Source organism: Babylonia areolata, chromosome 25 (assembly GCF_041734735.1).
Source record: "Babylonia areolata isolate BAREFJ2019XMU chromosome 25, ASM4173473v1, whole genome shotgun sequence".
Classification (NCBI taxonomy): Eukaryota; Metazoa; Mollusca; class Gastropoda; order Neogastropoda; family Buccinidae; genus Babylonia; species Babylonia areolata.
This window is the reverse complement of record NC_134900.1, coordinates 54,602-77,651: the sequence shown is the minus strand read 5'-3', so window position 1 is coordinate 77,651 and position 23,050 is coordinate 54,602. Positions and strand designations below refer to the sequence as shown.

The 23,050-nt window shown below is 45.1% G+C and overlaps 1 protein-coding gene across 1 annotated transcript in view; it reads left to right on the top strand.

The window, feature by feature from the left end:
- The first annotated feature begins 1,158 nt into the window (after window positions 1-1,158).
- LOC143300067 (uncharacterized) overlaps window positions 1,159-23,050 on the top strand; it is a 55,561-nt gene continuing 33,669 nt past the window's right edge. Inside the window, exons 1-5 of the mRNA XM_076613626.1 lie at window positions 1,159-1,202; window positions 7,425-7,886; window positions 9,136-9,272; window positions 12,301-12,411; window positions 20,606-20,738. Coding sequence (XP_076469741.1) covers window positions 7,808-7,886; window positions 9,136-9,272; window positions 12,301-12,411; window positions 20,606-20,738 — 460 coding nt within the window. The 5' untranslated portion in view covers window positions 1,159-1,202; window positions 7,425-7,807. The remainder of the gene's footprint in view (window positions 1,203-7,424; window positions 7,887-9,135; window positions 9,273-12,300; window positions 12,412-20,605; window positions 20,739-23,050) is intronic.

The window sequence follows — 23,050 nt, the reverse complement described above, 5'->3', positions numbered from 1 at the left end:
TGTCACAGTATGTATCCTATCAGTTCTGTCACAGTATGTATCCTATCAGTTCTGTCACACTGTGTTCTGTCAGTTCTGTCACAGTGTGCAATCTGTCAGTTCTGTCACAGTGTGTTCTGTCACTGTGTAATCCGTTAGTTTTGTCACAGTGTGTTCTGTCAGTTCTGTCACATCGTGTTCTGTCACAGTATGTATCCTGTCAGTTCTGTCACACTGTGTTCTGTCACAGTATGTATCCTGTCAGTTCTGTCACACTGTGTTCTGTCACAGTATGTATCCTATCAGTTCTGTCACAGTGTGTATCCTGTCAGTTCTGTCACATTGTGTTCTGTCAGTTCTGTCACAGTGTGCAATCTGTCAGTTCTGTCACAGTGTGTTCTGTCACTGTGTAATCCGTTAGTTTTGTCACAGTGTGTTCTGTCAGTTCTGTCACATCGTGTTCTGTCACAGTATGTATCCTGTCAGTTCTGTCACAGTATGTATCCTGTCAGTTCTGTCACAGTGTGTTCTGTCACAGTATGTATCCTGTCAGTTCTGTCACACTGTGTGCAATCTGTCAGTTCTGTCACAGTGTGTTCTGTCACAGTGTGTTCTGTCACAGTATGTATCCTGTCAGTTCTGTCACCCGGGCCCCACACAGCATCAGTAAAGAAAACAAAAAAGCAAAAAACAACAACAAAACCCAAAACCTGTCCTGTTGCTATACTGAACCTAGGGCCCACAGTCAGGCCTCAGTCCTGGTCTTGAAAGACTGAGGGGAAATGGCTAGATTATTTGGTCTGAATCTGGTTCCACAGGCGGACAGCTGAAGGGAAGCAGGAGTGCCTGTGGGAGTCAGTGCGGGAGAAGGGTACCTGTAGTTTTGTCTGGGTGGCCTCGGATTGTTCTATTTGTCCGCACTAGAGTACCTTCACGAGGTGCCACTCAACCAAATCACCCATGATCTCAGTGTCGCTTCTGAGTTCGGCGACTGGTTCCAACCCACTATATGAACTCCGCGAGATGTAATTAAAATGCCTCTGCCAAACCTACATCGGGCAAGACAGTGCTGAGGACGACACAGAGTGCTGATTTTTTTTTCTCTCTCTCAGGTGAGTGAGGAAGAAGGGGAGAACACTCGTGCAGTGACCCACTTGTCAAAGTAGGTCAGAGTTTCAGGTAAAATGGAGGCCGGAGGGACGACCGTTGACGAACTGTGACAGGTGAGTAATTTGAAATGGCTTTGTTATTTTTGTTGTTGTCCGTGGCTTACTGACAATACTGCTGTTAATCTGGTGATATTTAATTTGTCTTTGAATTTCTGCCTGTCGGAATATTGAGTGTGACCGATACCAAAATTAATGAGAAACAGGAATCGTGTTGTGATCGAACGTGTTAGGTTTGTCACTTCCTCAAACTCGACAATGGCGACACAGCATTGCCCAGGCCAGTGTGTACGTGTAGATCACACTGGCAGTTCAGTTTGATAGCAAAGATGTCGTGTTCCCAAATCTCCTCATATATATAGATCTATATATTGTTCTATATATTTATATATAGCTTTCAACAGTTTTGATGATCATGATGTGCCACTCAGAACCAGTCTGTATACATCTAGCATCAATTGTCAAACAAACACACACCTAGTTTAATGAATTTGAATTTTGTAACATTGAAAAAAGATACTGTATGGAACAAGAGAACTGATCTGATGATAATGTTCAGATGTGGATTTTTCCCTCCATCACACTATACTGTATACATCAAGATTTGAATAAAAATACCTCATTCTAGGTTCCGAGGAATCTTACACAACTTTATATTGATCAAGTTCCTGAAAAAAATAAAGATATGAATACAGAATGAATTTAAACAAAGATGTGAACCATAATGAAATATATGACAAATTGATTCAGAAGTTGTTTTTACTCAGCTTTAGTTCAAGATTTGAAAAACACATCCATAAAATAATTAGGAAAGCAAATAAAACAATGAGCTTAATAAAAAGATCATTTGACAATGTACACTCCTATTTTTCTGTGTGTGGATTGCAGTTCATGATCTGTAGGGTGGGGCGTGGGGGGCTGCCATTGTTCTGTTACCTTTTTGTCCCACCATTTAAGCAAATACTCCATTTGTGGGCATGCTGGATATGCTCATGTGTCCATAACCTACCAAATTCTGACACAGAATAAAAGGTCTTTGATGTATGTATTTGATCTTCTGTACATATAAGTTTATAACTATTATAAGGCACTAGGAGGTCTGCACATAAAAAACAACAACAATTTTTGCCTTTTCTCACAAGGCATGGATACCACAATGAATAGCAGGTCTGCACATCCAAAACCAATCTCTACCTTTACCCACAAGGCGCGGATCCACCTACCTCTACCTTTACCCACAAGGCACGGATACCACCAATCTCTACCTTACACACAAGGTATGGATAACACAACTCTCTACCTTTACCCATGAGGCATGGATACCACCAACCTCTACCTTTACCCACAAGGCACAGATACCACCAATCTCTACCTTTACCCACAAGGCATGGATACCACCAACCTTTACCCACAAAGCATGGATACCACCAATCTCTACCTTTACCCACAAGGCACGGATACCACCAATCTCTACCTTTACCCACAAGGCATGGATACCACCAACCTTTACCCACAAAGCATGGATACCACCAATCTTTACCCACAAGGCATGGATACCACCAATCTCTACCTTTACCCACAAGGCATGGATACCACCAATCTTTACCCACAAGGCATGGATACCACCACTCTCTACCTTTACCCACAAGGCATGGATACCACCAATCTCTACCTTTACCCACAAGGCATGGATACCACCAATCTCTACCTTTACCCACAAGGCATGGATACCACCAATCTCTACCTTTACCCACAAGGCATGGATACTACCACTCTCTACCTTTACCCACAAGGCATGGATACCACCAATCTTTACCCACAAGGAGTGGATACCACCAACCTTTACCCACAGGTCACGGATACCATCACTCTCTACCTTTACCCACAAGGCACGGATACTACCACTCTCTACCTTTACCCACAAGGCATGGATACCACCAACCTTTACCCACAAGGCACAGATACCACCACTCTCTACCTTTACCCACAAGGAATGGATACAACCAACCTTTACCCACAAGGCATGGATACCACCACTCTCTACCTTTACCCACAAGGCATGGATACCACCAACCTTTACCCACAAGGCACAGATACCACCACTCTCTACCTTTACCCACAAGGCATGGATACCACCAACCATTACCCACAGGTCACGGATACCATCACTCTCTACCTTTACCCACAAGGCACGGATACCACCACTTTCTACCTTTACCCACAAGGCATGGATACCACCAATCTCTACCTTTACCCACAAGGCATGGATACCACCAATCTCTACCTTTACCCACAAGGCATGGATACCACCAACCTTTACCCACAGGTCACGGATACCATCACTCTCTACCTTTACCCACAAGGCACGGATACCACCACTTTCTACCTTTACCCACAAGGCATGGATACCACCACTTTCTACCTTTACCCACAAGGCATGGATACCACCAATCTCTACCTTTACCCACAAGGCATGGATACCACCAATCTTTACCCACAAGGCATGGATACCACCAATCTCTACCTTTACCCACAAGGCATGGATACCACCAATCTCTACTTTTACCCACAAGGCATGGATACCACCAATCTCTACCTTTACCCACAAGGCATGGATACCACCACTCTCTACCTTTACCCACAAGGCATGGATACCACCAATCTTTACCCACAAGGAATGGATACCACCAACCTTTACCCACAGGTCACGGATACCATCACTCTCTACCTTTACCCACAAGGCACGGATACTACCACTCTCTACCTTTACCCACAAGGAATGGATACAACCAACCTTTACCCACAAGGCATGGATACCACCACTCTCTACCTTTACCCACAAGGAATGGATACAACCAACCTTTACCCACAAGGCATGGATACCACCACTCTCTACCTTTACCCACAAGGAATGGATACAACCAACTTTTACCCACAAGGCATGGATACCACCACTCTCTACCTTTACCCACAAGGCATGGATACCACCAACCTTTACCCACAAGGCATGGATACCACCACTTTCTACCTTTACCCACAAGGCATGGATACCACCAATCTCTACTTGTGCATTTATTGTGTGTGTCTTTGTGTACATACATTGTGCATGCGTTGTGTGTCATTGTATTTATACACTGTACATGTGTTGTATGTGTCATTGTATACATTCATTTTCATTCATTGTGCCCATCGCTCCTGGTGGAGCATAGGCCATTGACGACCCCTCGCCATCGCACTCTGTTCTGGGCTGTTCTGGACATTCTAGTCCAGTTGGTCCCTTGCTGCTTTAGCTCTGCCTCGGTATCTCGCCTCCAGCTGTTGCGAGGCTGGCCTCTCTTCCTCTTTCCCTGCGGGTTCCAGGTCAGGGCTTGGCGTGTGATGCTGGACGCTGGCTTCCTGAGGGTGTGTCCGATCCAGTCCCACTTCCTCCGCAGTATCTGCTTGGCCACTGGTTCCTGTCCCGCTCACTCCCACAGATCTTCGTTTCGGATGTTCTCCTGCCATCAGATCTTGTAGATGCGCCTCAGACAGGTGTTGAAGAATGTCTGAATCTTCTGCTGCATTGTCTGTGTCGTCCGCCATGTCTCACATCCATAGAGCAGAATTGACTTCACATTGGAGTTGAAGATGCGGAGTTTGGTTTTCATACTGATTGCTCCAGATGCCCAGATGTTCTTGAGCATGATGAAAGCTGTTCTTGCCTTGCGGATTCTGGCTGTGACGTCTCGGTCCGTGCCTCCCTGTCGGTCAACCACGCTTCCCAAGTAGACGAAAGACTCCACCTCCCTGATGGGCTCTCCACCGACTGTGACTGGAGTGTTGGCAGTGGTGTTGATCTTCATCAGCTTGGTCTTTTTCTTGTTGATCTTGAGCCCTGTCCTGGCTGACGTGGTTTCCAGGCGAGTGGTCTTGTCCTGCATCTGGCTGTGGTTGTGTGACAGGAGCGCCAGGTCGTCAGCAAAGTCAAGATCGTCCAGCTGTGTCCAGAGTGTCCACTGTATACCGTTGTTCCTGCCTGTTTCATTGTATACATACACTGTGCATATGTTGTGTGTGTCTTTGTATACATACACTGTGCACATGTTGTGTGTGTCATTGTATACATACACTGTGCATGTGTTGAGTGTGTCATTGTATACATACACTGTACGTTTCATTGTATACATACACTTTATTCTTGTATGTGTCATTGTATGTATCAGTGCTTGTGTACCTGTCAGGGTTTTGATGCGTGTACATATATATGTATTCTTGTGTGTATCATTGTATTGTATGCATCAGTGATTGTTTACATGTCAGGGTTATGATGTATTTTTATGTGTGTCATCATATACATCAGTGCCTGTGTACCTGTCAAGTTTATGAAATGTTGTTGTGTGTGTCTGTATATATCAATGCTTGTGTACCTATCAGGGTTATGATATATTGTATGTATCATTGTATACATCAGTGTTTGTGTACCTATCAGGGTTATGACATATTGTGTGTATCAATGTATATATCAGTGTTTGTGGTCCTGTCAGGGTTATGATATATTGTGTGTATCAGTGTATACATCAGTGCTTGTGTACCTATCAGGGTTATGATATATTGTGTGTATCAGTGTATACATCAGTGTTTGTGTACCTATCAGGGTTATGATATATTGTGTGTATCAGTGTATACATCAGTGTTTGTGTACCTATCAGGGTTATGATATATTGTGTGTATCAGTGTATACATCAGTGCTTGTGTAACTGTCAGGGTTATGATATATTGTGTGTATCAGTGTATACATCAGTGCTTGTGTACCTATCAGGGTTATGATATATTGTGTGTATCAGTGTATACATCAGTGCTTGTGTACCTATCAGGGTTATGATATATTATTGTGTGTGCCATCGTATGGATGAGTGTTTGTTCATGTGTCAGGGTTATGATATATTGTTGTGTGTATCATTGTGTGGGTTAGTGTTTGTTCACATGTCAGGGTTATGATACATTGTTGTGTGTATCATTGTATGGATGAGTATTTGTTCACATGTCAGGGTTATGATTTATTGTTGTGTGTATCATTGTATGGATGAGTGTTTGTTCACATGTCAGGGTTATGATATATTGTTGTATCATTATGTGGATGAGTGTTCACATATCAGGGTTATGATATATTGTTGCGTGTATCATTGTGTGGGTTAGTGTTTGTTCACATGTCAGGGTTATGATATATTGTTGTGTGTATCATTGTGTGGGTTAGTGTTCACATATCAGGGTTATGATATATTGTTGTGTGTATCATTGTGTGGGTTAGTGTTTGTTCACATGTCAGGGTTATGATATATTGTTGTGTGTATCATTGTATGGGTTAGTGTTTGTTCACATATCAGGGTTATGATATATTGTTGCGTGTATCATTGTATGGATGAGTGTTTGTTCACATGTCAGGGTTATGATATATTGTTGTGTGTATCATTGTGTGGGTTAGTGTTCACATATCAGGGTTATGATATATTGTTGTGTGTATCATTGCGTGGATGAGTGTTCACATGTCAGGGTTATGATATATTGTTGCGTGTATCATTGTATGGATGAGTGTTTGTTCACATGTCAGGGTTATGATATATTGTTGTGTGTATCATTGTGTGGGTTAGTGTTTGTTCACATGTCAGGGTTATGATATATTGTTGTGTGTATCATTGTGTGGGTTAGTGTTTCTTCACATATCAGGGTTATGATATATTGTTGTGTGTATCATTGTATGGGTTAGTGTTTTTTCACATGTCAGGGTTATGATATATTGTTGTGTGTATCATTGTGTGGGTTAGTGTTTGTTCACATGCCAGGGTTATGATGTGTTGTGTGTGTCATTGTATGGATGAGTGTTTGTTCACATGTCAGGGTTATGATGTGTTGTGTGTGTCATTGTATGGATGAGTGTTTGTTCACATGTCAGGGTTATGATGTGTTGTTGTGTGTGTCATTGTATGGATGAGTGTTTGTTCACATGCCAGGGTTATGATGTGTTGTGTGTGTCATTGTGTGGGTTAGTGTTTGTTCACATGTCATGGTTATGATGTGTCGTCGTAAAAAGTGTCTCTACATGACTAGATCAATTACTGTTACTAGTTGTGATTGGTGACATCTGACAGTACACGAGTACAGTAGATCAGTGACTGAGATATCAGACAATAGATGAGTAGATCAGTCACTGAGATATATATATATGTATATATATATATATATATCTTTATTGAGGGCCTGTGTGGGGGTGGAAGAGTCAGTTTACATTGAGGATCTGTGCAGTGCCAACACCCAGACCAGTGGTCAGGATCAGCTGACGTCACACAGACCAGTGGTCAGGATCAGCTGACGTCACACAGACCAGTGGTCAGGATCAACTGACATCACACAGACTGGTGGTCAGGATCAGCTGACGTCACACAGACCAGTGGTCAGACCAGTGGTCAGGATCAACTGACATCACACAGACCAGTGGTCAGGATCAGCTGACGTCACACAGACCAGTGGTCAGGATCAGCTGACGTCACACAGACCAGTGGTCAGGATCAGCTGACGTCACACAGACCAGTGGTCAGGATCAGCTGACATCACACAGACCAGTGGTCAGGATCAGCTGACCTCACACAGACCAGTGGTCAGGATCAGCTGACCTCACACAAACCATCATGACGGAGCGCTGTCCTGCCTTGCTGCCCATGGTGCTGTGGCTCAGCGGTCTGCTAGTGATGACTGCTGCTCAGGAGTGTGAGTTCTGTGTGTGTGTGTGTGTGTGGGTTTGTGTGTGTGTGTGTGTGTGTGTGTGTGTGTGTGTGTGTGTGTGTGACTATATGAAAAACACTGACCAGCACACAAAACTGACACTAACCAGCACACAACACTGACCAGCACTTTCATTGACCAGCACACAGCAATGACCAGCACTTTCATTGACCAACACACAACACTGACCAGCACTTTCATTGACCAGCACACAGCAATGACCAGCACTTTCATTGACCAACACACAACACTGACCAGCACTTTCATTGACACTGACCAGCACCGACACTGACCAGCACACAGCACTGACACTGACCAGCACACAGCATTGACACTTACCAGCACACAGCACTGACACTGACCAGCACACAGCACTGACCAGCACACAGCACTGACACTGACCAGCACACAGCACTGACACTGACCAGCACACAGCACTGACCAGCACTGACACTGACCAGCATTGACACTGACCAGAACACAGCACTTACACTGACCAGCACACAGCACTGACACTGACCAGCACTGACACTGACCAGAACACAGCACTGACCAGAACACAGCACACAGCACTGATACTGACCAGCACACAGCACTGACCAGCACCAACACTGACCAGAACACAGCACTGACACTGACTAGAACACAGCACACAGCACTGATACTGACCAGAATACAGCACTGACATGGACCAGCACACAGCACTGACACGGACCAGCACTGACACGGACCAGAACACAACACTGCCCAGCACTCAGCACTGACACTGACCAGAACACAACACTCAGCACTGACACTGACCAGCACTGACACTGACCAGAACACAACACTGACCAGCACTCAGCACTGACAGTGACCAGCACTGACAATGACCAGCACTGACACTGATCAGAACACAACACTGACCAGCACTCAGCACTGACTCTGGCCAGGACACAACATGAACACTGACCAGGACACAATACCAACCAGCACATTGACCAGAACACAATACTGACCAGCACATAGCACTGACACTGATCAGAACACAACACTGACTAGTACACAGCACTGACACTGACCAGAACACAATACCAACCAGCACATTGACCAGCATACAGCACTGAATGGCACACATCACTGAGACTGACCAGCACAGAACACTAACATGAATCTATCTGTCTCTGTGTAAGCGTGTGTGTGTTCCAAATGAAGCACACACAGACAAGTGAATGTCCATAGTGTGTGTGTGCAGATGCATTGGATCGTCAGTCAACCTGTGGACAGACGCTGACTGTGTATGACAGAGAGCTGACACTGGTTGCTCGCTCCAACGTGGCCCCAGCAAACCCCCCTCTAGAGTGTATTGTCTACCTGCAGTCAGGTTACCAGGTAACTACCTCCACCCCATCTCTACCTGCAGTCAGGTGACCCCGCCCCATCTCTACCTGCAGTCAGGTAACTACCCCACCCCATCTCTACCTGCAGTCAGGTGACCCCACCCCATCTCTACCTGCAGTCAGATGACCCCACCCCATCTCTACCTGCAGTCAGGTGACCCCACCCCATCTCTACCTGCAGTGATGTTACCAGCTAACTACCCCACCCCCTCTCTACCTGCAGTCAGGTTACCAGGTAACTACCCTACCCTCTCTCTACCTGCAGTAAGGTTACTAGATTACTAACCCCACTCCACCTCTATCTGCAGTGAGGTTACCAGGTTACTAACCCCACCCCACCTCTACCTGCAGTGAGGTTACCAGGTTACTAACCCCACCCCACCTCTACCTGCAGTGAGGTTACCAGGTTACCAGGTTACTAACCCCACCCCACCTGTATCTGCAGTGAGGTTACCAGGTTACTAACCCCACCCCACCTCTACCTTCAGTGAGGTTACCAGGTTACTAACCCCACCCCACCTCTACCTGCAGTGAGGTTACCAGGTTACTAACCCCACCCCACCTCTACCTGCAGTGAGGTTACCAGGTTACTAACCCCACCCCACCTCTACCTGCAGTGAGGTTACCAGGTTACTAACCCCACCCCACCTCTATCTGCAGTGAGGTTACCAGGTTACTAACCCCACCCCACCTCTACCTGCAGTGAGGTTACCAGGTTACTAACCCCACCCCATCTCTACCTGCAGTGAGGTTACCAGGTTACTAACCCCACCCCACCTCTACCTGCAGTGAGGTTACCAGGTTACTAACCCCACCCCACCTCTATCTGCAGTGAGGTTACCAGGTTACTAACCCCACCCCACCTCTACCTGCAGTGAGGTTACCAGGTTACTAACCCCACCCCACCTCTACCTGCAGTGAGGTTACCAGGTTACTAAACCCAACCCATCTCTACATGCAGTGAGGTTACCAGGTTACTAACCCCACCCCACTTCTATCTGCAGTGAGGTTACCAGGTTACTAACCCCACCCCACTTCTACCTGCAGTGAGGTTACCAGGTTACTAACCCCACCCCACTTCTATCTGCAGTGAGGTTACCAGGTTACTAACCCCACCCCACTTCTACCTGCAGTGAGGTTACCAGGTTACTAACCCCACCTTCGCCGTTGCCTCCTTGCCAGTCTGAGTGTGGAATGTACTGTCTGTCTGTAGTCAGTGTATGTGGTACTTCCCAGTAATCATTGCTGTATAAGACAGATGTGTGTGTCAGCATGTAACAGGCAGGTGTGTATGTCAGGATGTAAAACACAAGTGTGTGACAGGATGTAAAAGACAGGTGTGTGACAGGATGTAAATGACAGGTGTGTGTGACAGGATGTAAAAGACAGGTGTGTTTGTGTGTCATGATGTAAAAAACAAGTGTGTGACAGGATGTAAAAGACAGGTGTGTGACAGGATGTAAAAGACAGGTGTGTGACAGGATGTAAATGACAGGTGTGTGTGACAGGATGTAAAAAACAGGTGTGTTTGTGTGTCATGATGTAAAAAACAAGTGTGTGACAGGATGTAAAAGACAGGTGTGTGACAGGATGTAAATGACAGGTGTGTATGACAGGATGTAAAAGACAGGTGTGTGACAGGATGTAAATGACAGGTGTGTGTGTCAGGATATAAAAAACAGGTGTGTGTGACAGGATGTAAAAGACAGGTGTGTGACAGGATGTAAAAGACAGGTGTGTGTGACAGGATATAAATGACAGGTGTGTGATAGGATGTAAAAGACAGGTGTGTGTGTCAGGATGTAAAACTAAAAGACAGGTGTGTGTGTGTGTATGACAGGATGTAAAGGACAGGTGTGTGTGTGACAGGATGTAAAAGACAGATGTATATGTAGGATTAAAACTAATAAAAGACAGGTGTGTATACGTATGTGATGATGTAGAATACAGGTGTGTGACAAAATATAAAAAACAGGTGTGTGTGACAGGATGTAAAAGACAGGCGTGTGTGTGTGTGTGTGTGTGTGTGTGTGTGTGTGTGTGTGTGTGTGTCTGAGACAGCATGTAAAAGACAGGCGTGTGTGTCAGGATGAAAAAGACACGTGTGTGACAGGATGTAAAAGACAGGTGTGTGTGACAGGGTGAAAGACAGGTGTGTGTGACAGGATGTATGTAAAAGACTGGTGTGTGTGACAGGATGTAAAAGACAGGTGTGTGTGTGTGTGTGTGTGTGTGTGTGTGTGTGTGTGTGTGTGTGTGTGTGTGTGTGAGACAGCATGTAAAAGACAGGTGTGCTTGACAGGATGTAAAAGGCAGGCGTGTGTGTCAGAATGAAAAAGACAGGTGTGTGACAGGATGTAAAAGACAGGTGTGTGTGACAGAATGTTAAAGACAGGTGAGTGTCAGGATGTAAAAGACAGGTGTGTGTGACAGGATATAATGACAGGTGTGTGTGACAGGATGTAAAAGACAGGTGTGTGACAGGGTGTAAAAGACAGGTGTGTGACAGGATGTAAAAGACAGGTGTGTGTGACAGGTGTAAATGACAGGTGTGTGTGACAGGATGTAAAAGACAGGTGTGTGTGACAGGATGTAAAAGACAGATGTGTGTGTCAGGATATAAAAGACAGGTGTGTGTGACAGGATGTAAAAGACAGGTGTGTGACAGGATGTAAATGAGGTGTGTGACAGGATGTAAAAGACAGGTGAGTGTCAGGATGTAAAAGACAGGTGAGTGTCAGGATGTAAAAGACAAGTGTGTGACAGGATGTAAAAGACAGGTGTGTGACAGGATGTAAAAGACATGTAAGTGTCAGGATGTAAAAGATAAGTGTGTGACAGGATGTAAAAGACAGATGAGTGTCAGGTTGTAAAAGACAGGTGTGTGACAGGATGTAAAGGACAGGTGTGTGACAGGATGTAAAAGACAGGTGAGTTTCAGGATGCAAAAGACAGGTGTAAGACAGGATGTAAAAGACAGGTGTGTGTGACAGGATGTAAAAGACAGATGTGTGTGACAGGCAGCGGATGGACGTTCCAGGCTGCAGATCATTGTGGAACAGCTTCAGATCGGAGACTGCCAAGTGAAACTGGCTCTGTTCAACGGCCGTGGGGCATCAGGCAACTATCTGGTCAGCACACACATCTGTCTGTCTGTCTGTCTGTCCGCATGTCAGCCTGTCCATTTGTCACTCTGTTTATTTCAAAGAAGGTCTTGGTCTCATAGTGTAAAGTGAGCAGCACATACTGTCTGTATATATGTCTGTGCAACAGAATTATAGGTAGGTGATTGAATGTACAACACTCACACTGATTTGACTGAATGTCTGTCTGTCAGTCTGTCTGTCTGTACTAGAGAATTAAAGTACAACAGGGGAGGTGCTGCCTTCAGGTCGGAAATGAAAGCTGAGCCCTCTCATCTGACCTGGGGCAGACAGCAAGGGCCTTCATTATTTCTACCATCACCTGACCTTCATTATCCCTACCATCACCTGACCTTCATTATCTCTACCATCACCTGACCTTCATTATCCCTACCATCACCTGACCTTCATTTCTACCATCACCTGACCTTCATTATCCCTACCATCACCTGACCTTCATTATCCCTACCATCACCTGACTTTCATTTCTACCATCACCTGACCTTCATTATCCCTACCATCACCTGACCTTCATTATCCCTACCATCACCTGACCTTCATTTCTACCATCACCTGACCTTCATTATCCCTACCATCACCTGACCTTCATTAATTCTACCATCACCTGACCTTATCCCTACCATCACCTGACCTTCATTAATTCTACCATCACCTGACCTTCATTATCTCTACCTTCAAATGACCTTCACTATCTCTACCATCACCTAACTTTCATTAATTCTACCATCACCTAATCTTCATTAATTCTACCATCACCTGACCATTATTTCTACCATCACCTGACCTTCATTATCTCTACCTACCTTTATTATCGCTACCATCACCTGACCTTCATTATCTCTACCATCACCTGACCTTCATTATCTCTACCATCACCTAACCTTCATTAATCCTACCATCACCTGACCTTCATTATCCCTACCGTCACCTGACCTTCATTAATTCTACCATCACCTAACCATTATCCCTACCATCACCTGACCTTCATTATCCCTATCATCACCTGACCTTCATTATCACTACCATCACCTGACCTTCATTATCCCTACCATAACCTGACCTTACCATTAATTCTACCATCACCTGACCTTCATTTCTACCATCACCTGACCTTCATTAATTCTACCATCACCTGACCTTCATTAATTCTACCATCACCTGACCTTCATTACCCCTACCATCACCTGACTTTCATTATTTCTACCATCACCTGACCTTCATTATCTCTACCATCACCTGACCTTCATTTCTACCATCACCTGACCTTCATTATCCCTACCGTCACCTGACCTTCATTATCCCTACCATCACCTGACCTTCATTATCCCTACCGTCACCTGACCTTCATTATCTCTACCATCACCTGACCTTCATTATCTCTACCATCACCTGACCTTCATTATCTCTACCATCACCTAACCTTCATTATCCCTACCATCACCTGACCTTCATTATCTCCACCATCACCTAACCTTCATTATCCCTACCATCACCTGACCTTCATTATCCCTACCACCACCTGACCATTTTTTCTACCATCACCTGACCTGACCATTATTTCTACCATCACCTGACCTTCATTATCTCTACCTTCATTATCTCTACCATCACCTGACCTTCATTAATTCTACCATCACCTGACCATTATTTCTACCATCACCTGACCATTATTTCTACCATCACCTGACCTTCATTTTCTCTACCATGATCTGACCTTCTTTATCTCTACGTTCATTATCCTTACCATGACCTGACCTTCATTTTATCTACCATCATCTGACCTTCATTATCTCTACCATGGCCTGACCTTTATTAATTCTACCATCACCTGACCTTCATTGTCTCTACCATCATCTGACCTTCATTAATTCTACCATCACTTGACCTTCAGTATCTCTACCATCACCTAACTTTCATTAATTCTACCATCACCTAATCTTCATTAATTCTACCATGACCTGACCATTATCTCTACCATCACCTGACCTTCAGTATGTGTAATTACTATGACCTGACTAATATCTCTACCATCACCTGACCTTCATCATCTCTACCATAAACTGTTATTCATTATCTCTGCAGTCACCTGGAGTGATGGCCTACAGGTAACGCGTCCGCCTAGGAAGCGAAAGTGAATCTGAGCACGCTGGTTCGAATCACGGCTCAGCTGCCGATATTTTCTCCCCCTCCACTAGACCTTGAGTGGTGGTCTGGACGCTAGTCATTCGGATGAGACAATAAACCGAGGTCCAGTGTGCAGCATGCACTTAGCGCACGTAAAAGAACCCACGGCAACAAAAGGGTTGTTCCTGGCAAAATTCTGTAGAAAAATCCACTTCGATAGGAAAAACAAATAAAATACAAAAAAATGGGTGGCACTGTAGTGTAGCGACGCGCTCTCCCTGGGGAGAGCAGCCCGAATTTCACACAGAGAAATCTGTTGTGATAAAAAGAAATACAAATACAAATCTGAGTAAGTTTTCCACTGACCCATGTGCAAGTAGGCAGAGAACTTGAGAAGTCAGGGCATTGCACATCAATGCACCATGTTATGCTGTGTGAGGGTGTCTTTAGGGCTTTAGTCAGTTTGTCATGTTGTGATGTGTAAGGGTGTCTTTAGGGCTGTAGTCAGTTTGTCATGTTGTGATGTGTAAGGGTGTCTTTAGGGCTGTAGTCAGCTTGTCATGTTGTGATGTGTAAGGGTGTCTTTAGGGCTGTAGTCAGAATGTCATGTTGTGATGTGTAAGGGTGTCTTTAGGGCTGTAGTCAGCTTGTCATGTTGTGATGTGTAAGGGTGTCTTTAGGGCTGTAGTCAGTTTGTCATGTTGTGATGTGTGAGGGTGTCTTTAGGGCTGTAGTCAGCATGTCATGTTGTGATGTGTGAGGGTGTCTTTAGGGCTGTAGTCAGTTTGTCATGTTGTGATGTGTAAGGGTGTCTTTAGGGCTGTAGTCAGTTTGTCATGTTGTGATGTGTAAGGGTGTCTTTAGGGCTTTAGTCAGTTTGTCATGTTGTGATGTGTAAGGGTGTCTTTAGGGCTGTAGTCAGCTTGTAATGTTGTGATGTGTAAGGGTGTCTTTAGGGCTTTAGTCAGTTTGTCATGTTGTGATGTGTAAGGGTGTCTTTAGGGCTTTAGTCAGCTTGTCATGTTGTGATGTGTAAAGTGTCTTTAGGACTGTAGTCAGCATGTCATGTTGTGATGTGTAAGGGTGTCTTTAGGGCTTTAGTCAGCTTGTCATGTTGTGATGTGTAAGGGTGTCTTTAGGACTGTAGTCAGAATGTCATGTTGTGATGTGTAAGGGTGTCTTTAGGGCTGCAGTCAGCATGTCATATTGTGATGTGTGAGGGTGTCTTTAGGGCTGTAGTCAGCTTGTCATGTTGTGATGTGTGAGGGTGTCTTTAGGGCTGTAGTCAGCATGTCATATTGTGATGTGTAAGGGTGTCTTTAGGGTTGTAGTTAGCTTGTCATGTTGTGATGTGTAAGGGTGTCTTTAGGGCTGTAGTCAGCTTGTCATATTGTGATGTGTGAGGGGGTCTTTAGGGCTGTAGTCAGCTTGTCATGTTGTGATGTGTAAGGGTGTCTTTAGGGCTGTAGTCAGCTTGTAATGTTGTGATGTGTGAGGGTGTCTTTAATAGGGCTGTAGTCAGCATGTCATGTTGTGATGTGTGAGGGGGTCTTTAGGACTGTAGTCAGCATGTCATGTTGTGATGTGTAAGGTTGTCTTTAGGGCTTTAGTCAGCTTGTAATGTTGTGATGTGTAAGGGTGTCTTTAGGGCTGTAGTCAGCATGTCATGTTGTGATGTGTAAGGGTGTCTTTAGGGCTGTAGTCAGCTTGTCATGTTGTAATGTGTGAGTGTGTCTTTAGGGCTGTAGTCAGCTTGTCATGTTGTGATGTGTAAGGGTGTCTTTAGGGCTGCTGTCAGCTTGTCATGTTGTGATGTGTAAGGGTGTCTTTAGGACTGTAGTCAGCATGTCATGTTGTGATGTGTAAGGGTGTCTTTAGGGCTGTAGTCAGCTTGTCATGTTGTGATGTGTAAGGGTGTCTTTAGGGCTGTAGTCAGCTTGTCATGTTGTAATGTGTGAGTGTGTCTTTAGGGCTGTAGTCAGCTTGTCATGTTGTGATGTGTAAGGGTGTCTTTAGGGCTGTAGTCAGCATGTCATGTTGTGATGTGTAAGGGTGTCTTTAGGGCTGTAGTCAGCTTGTCATGTTGTGATGTGTAAGGGTGTCTTTAGGGCTGTAGTCAGCTTGTCATGTTGTGATGTGTAAGGGTGTCTTTAGGGCTGTAGTCAGCTTGTCATGTTGTGATGTGTAAGGGTGTCTTTACTAGGACTGTAGTCAGCTTGTCATGTTGTGATGTGTGAGGGGGTCTTTAGGGCTGTAGTCAGCTTGTCATGTTGTGATGTGTAAGGGTGTCTTTAGGGTTGTAGTCAGCTTGTCATGTGATGTGTGAGGGGGTCTTCAGGGCTGTAGTCGGCTTGGCTGAACCTCCAATCCCACACCACCCCCACCCCCACCCCCACTAATTGCTCAGTGTTGCTGATGTTGATTTACTGTCTGGTTGAAAGATCTGTTGTGTTTATTGTCTGGTTGAAATATCTGTTGCTGTTTATTGTCTGGTTGAAAGATCTGTTGCTGTTTATTGTCTGGTTGAAAGACATTAATTTATGGTATTCTCTAGTTGAAAAGCTGGTGTGGGCCATATTCACATTAACCCAGCCAATTGCTGACAGCCAGTTGCTGTCAGCCTGACACAGAAACACATTACCAGTTACTGTCAGCCTATTACCAGTTGCTGTCAGCCTGACACAGAAACACACTACCAGTTACTGTCAGCCTGACACAGAAACACATTACCAGTTGCCGTCAGCCTGACACAGAAACACATTACCAGTTCCTGTCAGCCTGACACAGAAACACATTACCAGTTACCATCAGCCTGACACAGAAACACATTACCAGTTGCCGTCAGCCTGACACAGAAACACATTACCAGTTGCCGTCAGTCTGTCACAGAAACACATTACCAGTTGCTGTCAGCCTGACACAGACACACACTACCAGTTACTGTCAGCCTGACACAGAAACACCTTACCAGTTGCTGTCAGCCTGACACAGAAACACATTACCAGTTGCTGTCAGCCTGACACAGAAACACATTACCAGTTACTGTCAGCCTGACACAGAAACACACTACCAGTTGCTGTCAGCCTGACACAGGAACGCATTACCAGTTGCTGTCAGCCTGACACAGAAACACATTACCAGTTGCCGTCAGCCTGACACAGAAACACCTTACCAGTTGCCATCAGCCTGACACAGAAACACACTACCAGTTGCCGTCAGCCTGACACAGAAACACATTACCAGTTACCGTCAGCCTGACACAGAAACACACTACCAGTTGCCGTCAGCCTGACACAGAACCACATTGCCAGTTGCTGTCAGCCTGACACAGAAAAAACACTACCAGTTGCTGTCAGCCTGACACAGAAACGCACTACCAGTTACCGTCAGCCTGACACAGAAACACACTACCAGTTGCTGTCAGCCTGACACAGAAACGCACTACCAGTTGCTGTCAGCCTGACACAGAAACGCACTACCAGTTACCATCAGCCTGACACAGAAACACATTACCAGTTACCATCAGCCTGACACAGAAGCACACTACCAGTTACCATCAGCCTGACACAGAAACACATTACCAGTTGCTGTCAGCCTGACACAGAAACGCATTACCAGTTGCTGTCAGCTTGACACAGAAATGCACTACCAATTACCATCAGCCTGACACAGAAACGCTCTACCAGTTACCATCAGCCTGACACAGAAACTTACTACCAGTTACTGTCAGCCTGACACAGAAACACACTACCAGTTGCTGTCAGCCTGACACAGAAACACACTACCAGTTACCATCAGCCTGACACAGAAACACACTACCAGTTACGATCAGCCTGACACAGAAACGCTCTACCAGTTACCATCAGCCTGACACGGAAACACACTACCAGTTGCTGTCAGCCTGACACAGAAACACACTACCAGTTACCATCAGCCTGACACAGAAACACATTACCAGTTGCTGTCAGCATGACACAGAAACACATTACCAGTTGCTGTCAGCCTGACACAGAAACACATTACCAGTTACCATCAGCCTGACACAGAAACACACTACCAGTTGCTGTCAGCCTGACACAGAAACACACTACCAGTTGCTGTCAGCCTGACACAGAAACGCACTACCAGTTACCATCAGCCTGACACAGAAACACACTACCAGTTACCATCAGCCTGACACAGAAACACACTACCAGTTACCATCAGCCTGACAGAGAAACATACTACCAGTTACCATCAGCCTGACACAGAAACACACTACCAGTTACCATCAGCCTGACACAGAAACACACTACCAGTTGCTGTCAGCCTGACACAGAAACACATTACCAGTTGCTGTCAGCCTGACACAGAAACACATTACCAGTTACCATCAGCCTGACACAGAAACACACTACCAGTTGCTATCAGCTAGAAACAATATTATGGTGCTTTCTAGATGGAAGAGACAATATTAATGGGATTCACGCTGCTAGTATCACTGAAGCCTTATTTGCTGTATTGTCTAAATGGTTGTTGACAGAGGTTGTTGACAGTTATAACACTGATGTGACTGTTGACAGAGTTAAACTCTAGGTGGCTGTTGACAGAGTTATAACACTGAGGTGGTTATTGACAGATGGTGTTGACAGAGTTATAACACTGATATGGTTATTGACAATGGTACTGACAGTTATAACACTATGTTGGTATTGACAGATGGTGTTGACAGAGTTATATAACACTGATGTGACTGTCAACAGAGTTATAACACTCATGTGGTTATTGACGGATAGTGTTGACAGAGTTATACACTGACTTGGCTGTTGATAGATGTTGTTGACAAAGTTATAACACTGATGTGATGTTGACAGATAACTTTAAACACTGACATTGTTGTTAATAGATTTATAACTATATCATGGCTGTTGACACAGTTATAACCCTGACTTAGTTGTTGAGAGAGTTATAGTATTGAAATGGTTATTGACAAGTTGTTGACAGAGGTTGTTGAGAGAATTATACTTATAGCACTGACATGGTTATTGACAGGTTGTTGACAGAGTTATAACACTTACTTGGTTGTTGATAGTTATAACACTGACAGGTTGTTGACAGAATTATAACACTGATGTGGTTGTTGACAGAGTTATAACAGTGATGTGGTTGTTGACAAGGTTATAACACTGACATGGTTGTTGACAGAGTTATAACACTGATGTGGTTGTTGACAAAGTTATAACTCTAACATGGTTGTCGACAGAGTTATAACACTAATGTGGTTGTTGACAGTTATAACACTGGTGTGGTTGTTGACATAGGTTGTTGACAGTTGCAATGTGATGTGCTTGTTGACAGAGTTATAACACTGATGTGGTTGTTGACAGAGGTTGTTGACAGAGTTATAATGCTGGTGTGGTTGTTGACAGAGTTATAACGCGATGTGCTTGTTGACAAAGTTATAACACTGATGTGGTTGTTGACAAAGGTTGTCGACAGAGTTATGACACTGATGTGGTTGTCGACAGAGTTATAACACTGATGTGGTTGTTGACAGAGTTATAACACTGATGTGGTTGTCGACAAAGGTTGTTGACAGAATTATAACACTGATGTGGCTGTTGACAAAGGCTGTCAACAGTTATAACACTGATGTGGTTGTTGACAGGTTGTTGACATAGTTGTAGTACTGATGTGATTGTTGACAGAGTTATAACACTGATGTCATTGTTGACAGAGGTTGTTGACAGAGTTATAACACTGGTGTGGTTGTTGACAGAGTTATAACACTGATGTGGTTGTCAACAAAGGTTGTTGACAGAATTATAACACTGATGTGGTTGTTGACAAAGGCTGTTGACAGAGTTATAACACTGATGTGGTTGTTGACAAAGGTTGTTGCCACTTATAACACTGATGTGGTTGTTGATAAAGGTTGTTGACAGAGTTATAACACTGATGTGGTTGTTGATAAAGGTTGTTGACAGAGTTATAACACTGATGCGGTTGTTGATAAAGGTTGTTGACAGAGTTGTAACACTGATGTGGTTATTGACAGAGGTTGCTGGGCTGCTCCAGCAGTTCTACAGATATCATCTACACCAAAGGTCGCCAAGCCACGCTGCGCTTCTCTCGTCCTTTGCACCTTTACCAGACTGGTTATGAAGTCACCCTGACTGTCAAGGCGTATGGTGAGTCAAGCTCAGTGGTTATGAAGTCACCTTGTGTCACAAGATGGCAAATCCTCAACACCCGGCGACAAAGTTGGTTTACGCACAAGACACACTGACCCTCCCAAATGAGAGTAGTTGACAAATGATTGATTAATCTATATTTTTGATACACCTGAAATTAAATTATACACAACACAAAATGAAATATGAAATTCAAAAAGGTTATGTACTCTCTCTCACACACACTCACACTACCCCCCCCCCCCCCACCCCCAACCCCCCGCTTCCCCCCAAAAAAGAAAGAAGATAAAGTTTGTCACATCATAGCCCTTCGCACTGTCTCCACAGTTTACAGTCACGCACCATGATGTAAAGTTTGTCACATCATAGCCCTTCGCACTGTCTCCACAGTTTACAGTCACGCACCATGATGTAAAGTTTGTCACATCATAGCCCTTCGCACTGTCTCCACAGTTTACAGTCACGCACCATGATGTAAAGTTTGTCACATCATAGCCCTTCGCACTGTCTCCACAGTTTACAGTCACACACCATGATGTAAAATTGTCACATCATAGCCCTTCGCACTGTCTCCACAGTTTACAGTCACACACCATGATGTAAAGTTTGTCACATCATAGCCCTTCGCACTGTCTCCACAGTTTACAGTCACACACCATGATGTAAAATTGTCACATCATAGCCCTTCGCACTGTCTCCACAGTTTACAGTCACACACCATGATGTCACTCAGCTTTGATCAAGAGTTCTGGCCCCATGTTTTGTGAAGCACAGATCAAGAGTTCTGGACCTATGTCTTGTGAAGCACAGATCAAGAGTTCTGGCCCCATGTTTTGTGAAGCACAGATCAAGAGTTCTGGACCCCATGTCTTGTGAAGCACAGATCAAGAGTTCTGGCCCCATGTTTTGTGAAGCACAGATCAAGAGTTCTGGCCCCATGTTTTGTGAAGCGCATCAAGAGTTCTGGCCCCATGTTTTGTGAAGCACAGATCAAGAGTTCTGGCCCTATGTCTTGTGAAGCACAGATCAAGAGTTCTGGCCCCATGTTTTGTGAAGCACAGATCAAGAGTTCTGGCCCCCATGTCTTGTGAAGCACAGATCAAGAGTTCTGGCCCCATGTTTTGTGAAGCGCATCAAGAGTTCTGGCCCCATGTTTTGTGAAGCACAGATCAAGAGTTCTGTCCCCATGTTTTGTGAAGCGCAGATCAAGAGTTCTGGCCCCATGTTTTGTGAAGCACAGATCAAGAGTTCTGGCCCCATGTTTTGTGAAGCACATCAAGAGTTCTGGCCCCATGTTTTGTGAAGCACAGATCAGCATGTCAGGTCAGGTCATTAGATCTGCTACTGGTAACCTGTAATCCAGTACAACCTGTTCAGGGTCGGGTTGCCGGCGACTAAACCGGCACCCCCACCGCTCCCTTCCGGGACTGGTGAGGCAGGTGGCTAGACACCCTTATGGCGATCCATAAAAGGGCGTTGGCTCAGGAGAACCACTGACGGCCATCTAGCTCCACCGTGCTGTGTGCATGCCACACGCAGTTGGCCCCCGGGGTGTGTCTACCCATGCATGTGAAGTCTGGATCCGGCAGAATCTGCGGAAGAAACCTATCGGTTCAACGGAGAGGAAGGCGGTTACAGCAACGCACTGTGGAGTGCAGAGAGCAAGATGAGACACCGAAAGGATATCTTGGTCATCCACTGCATCCGTGCTCATCCTCCAGTCGTCTCGACTTAGTCTTGCCACTGGAAATTGGTGGACCCGGACGAGAGAGTGAGGTCGACGTTGCGCAACTCCTCTTCACTTTAAACAAACTCATCGCGCAAGTCATCAGTCATCCAAAATGACCTTTCATCCTTCATCATTTCATCACCCCCAAGTCCTGTGGCGACAGGCGAGCGACAAAACGACAGGTGTGGGTACACTGGCAGTCGCAGCCGCAGACCTGCACACAGGCGGCTCAGGCCATAGGGTCGTTCTTCGTCGACAGGAGCAGCGATGGAGCTCGGCAGCCGTCTGAGCGTCTGAGCAGCCCTCTTTAGGAATGCACTGCTCACCTCCCTGGCATGAGGAAGGGGCTAGAAAAGGTGCCCTAAAAATTGCCTGCTCCATATCACCCTGGCCAGCATACCGCGGCTGGCGGGGACCCTACATCAGCGGTCGAAACAACAAGAAAGAAAAGAAAAAAACAAGGATCGTTCCTCTCACCATTGGTGCTTGGAACATAAGGACTCTCCTGGACAGAGATAACGCGGACAGACCCCAAAGGAGAACGGCACTAGTTGCATCCGAACTCGCCAGATACAACATT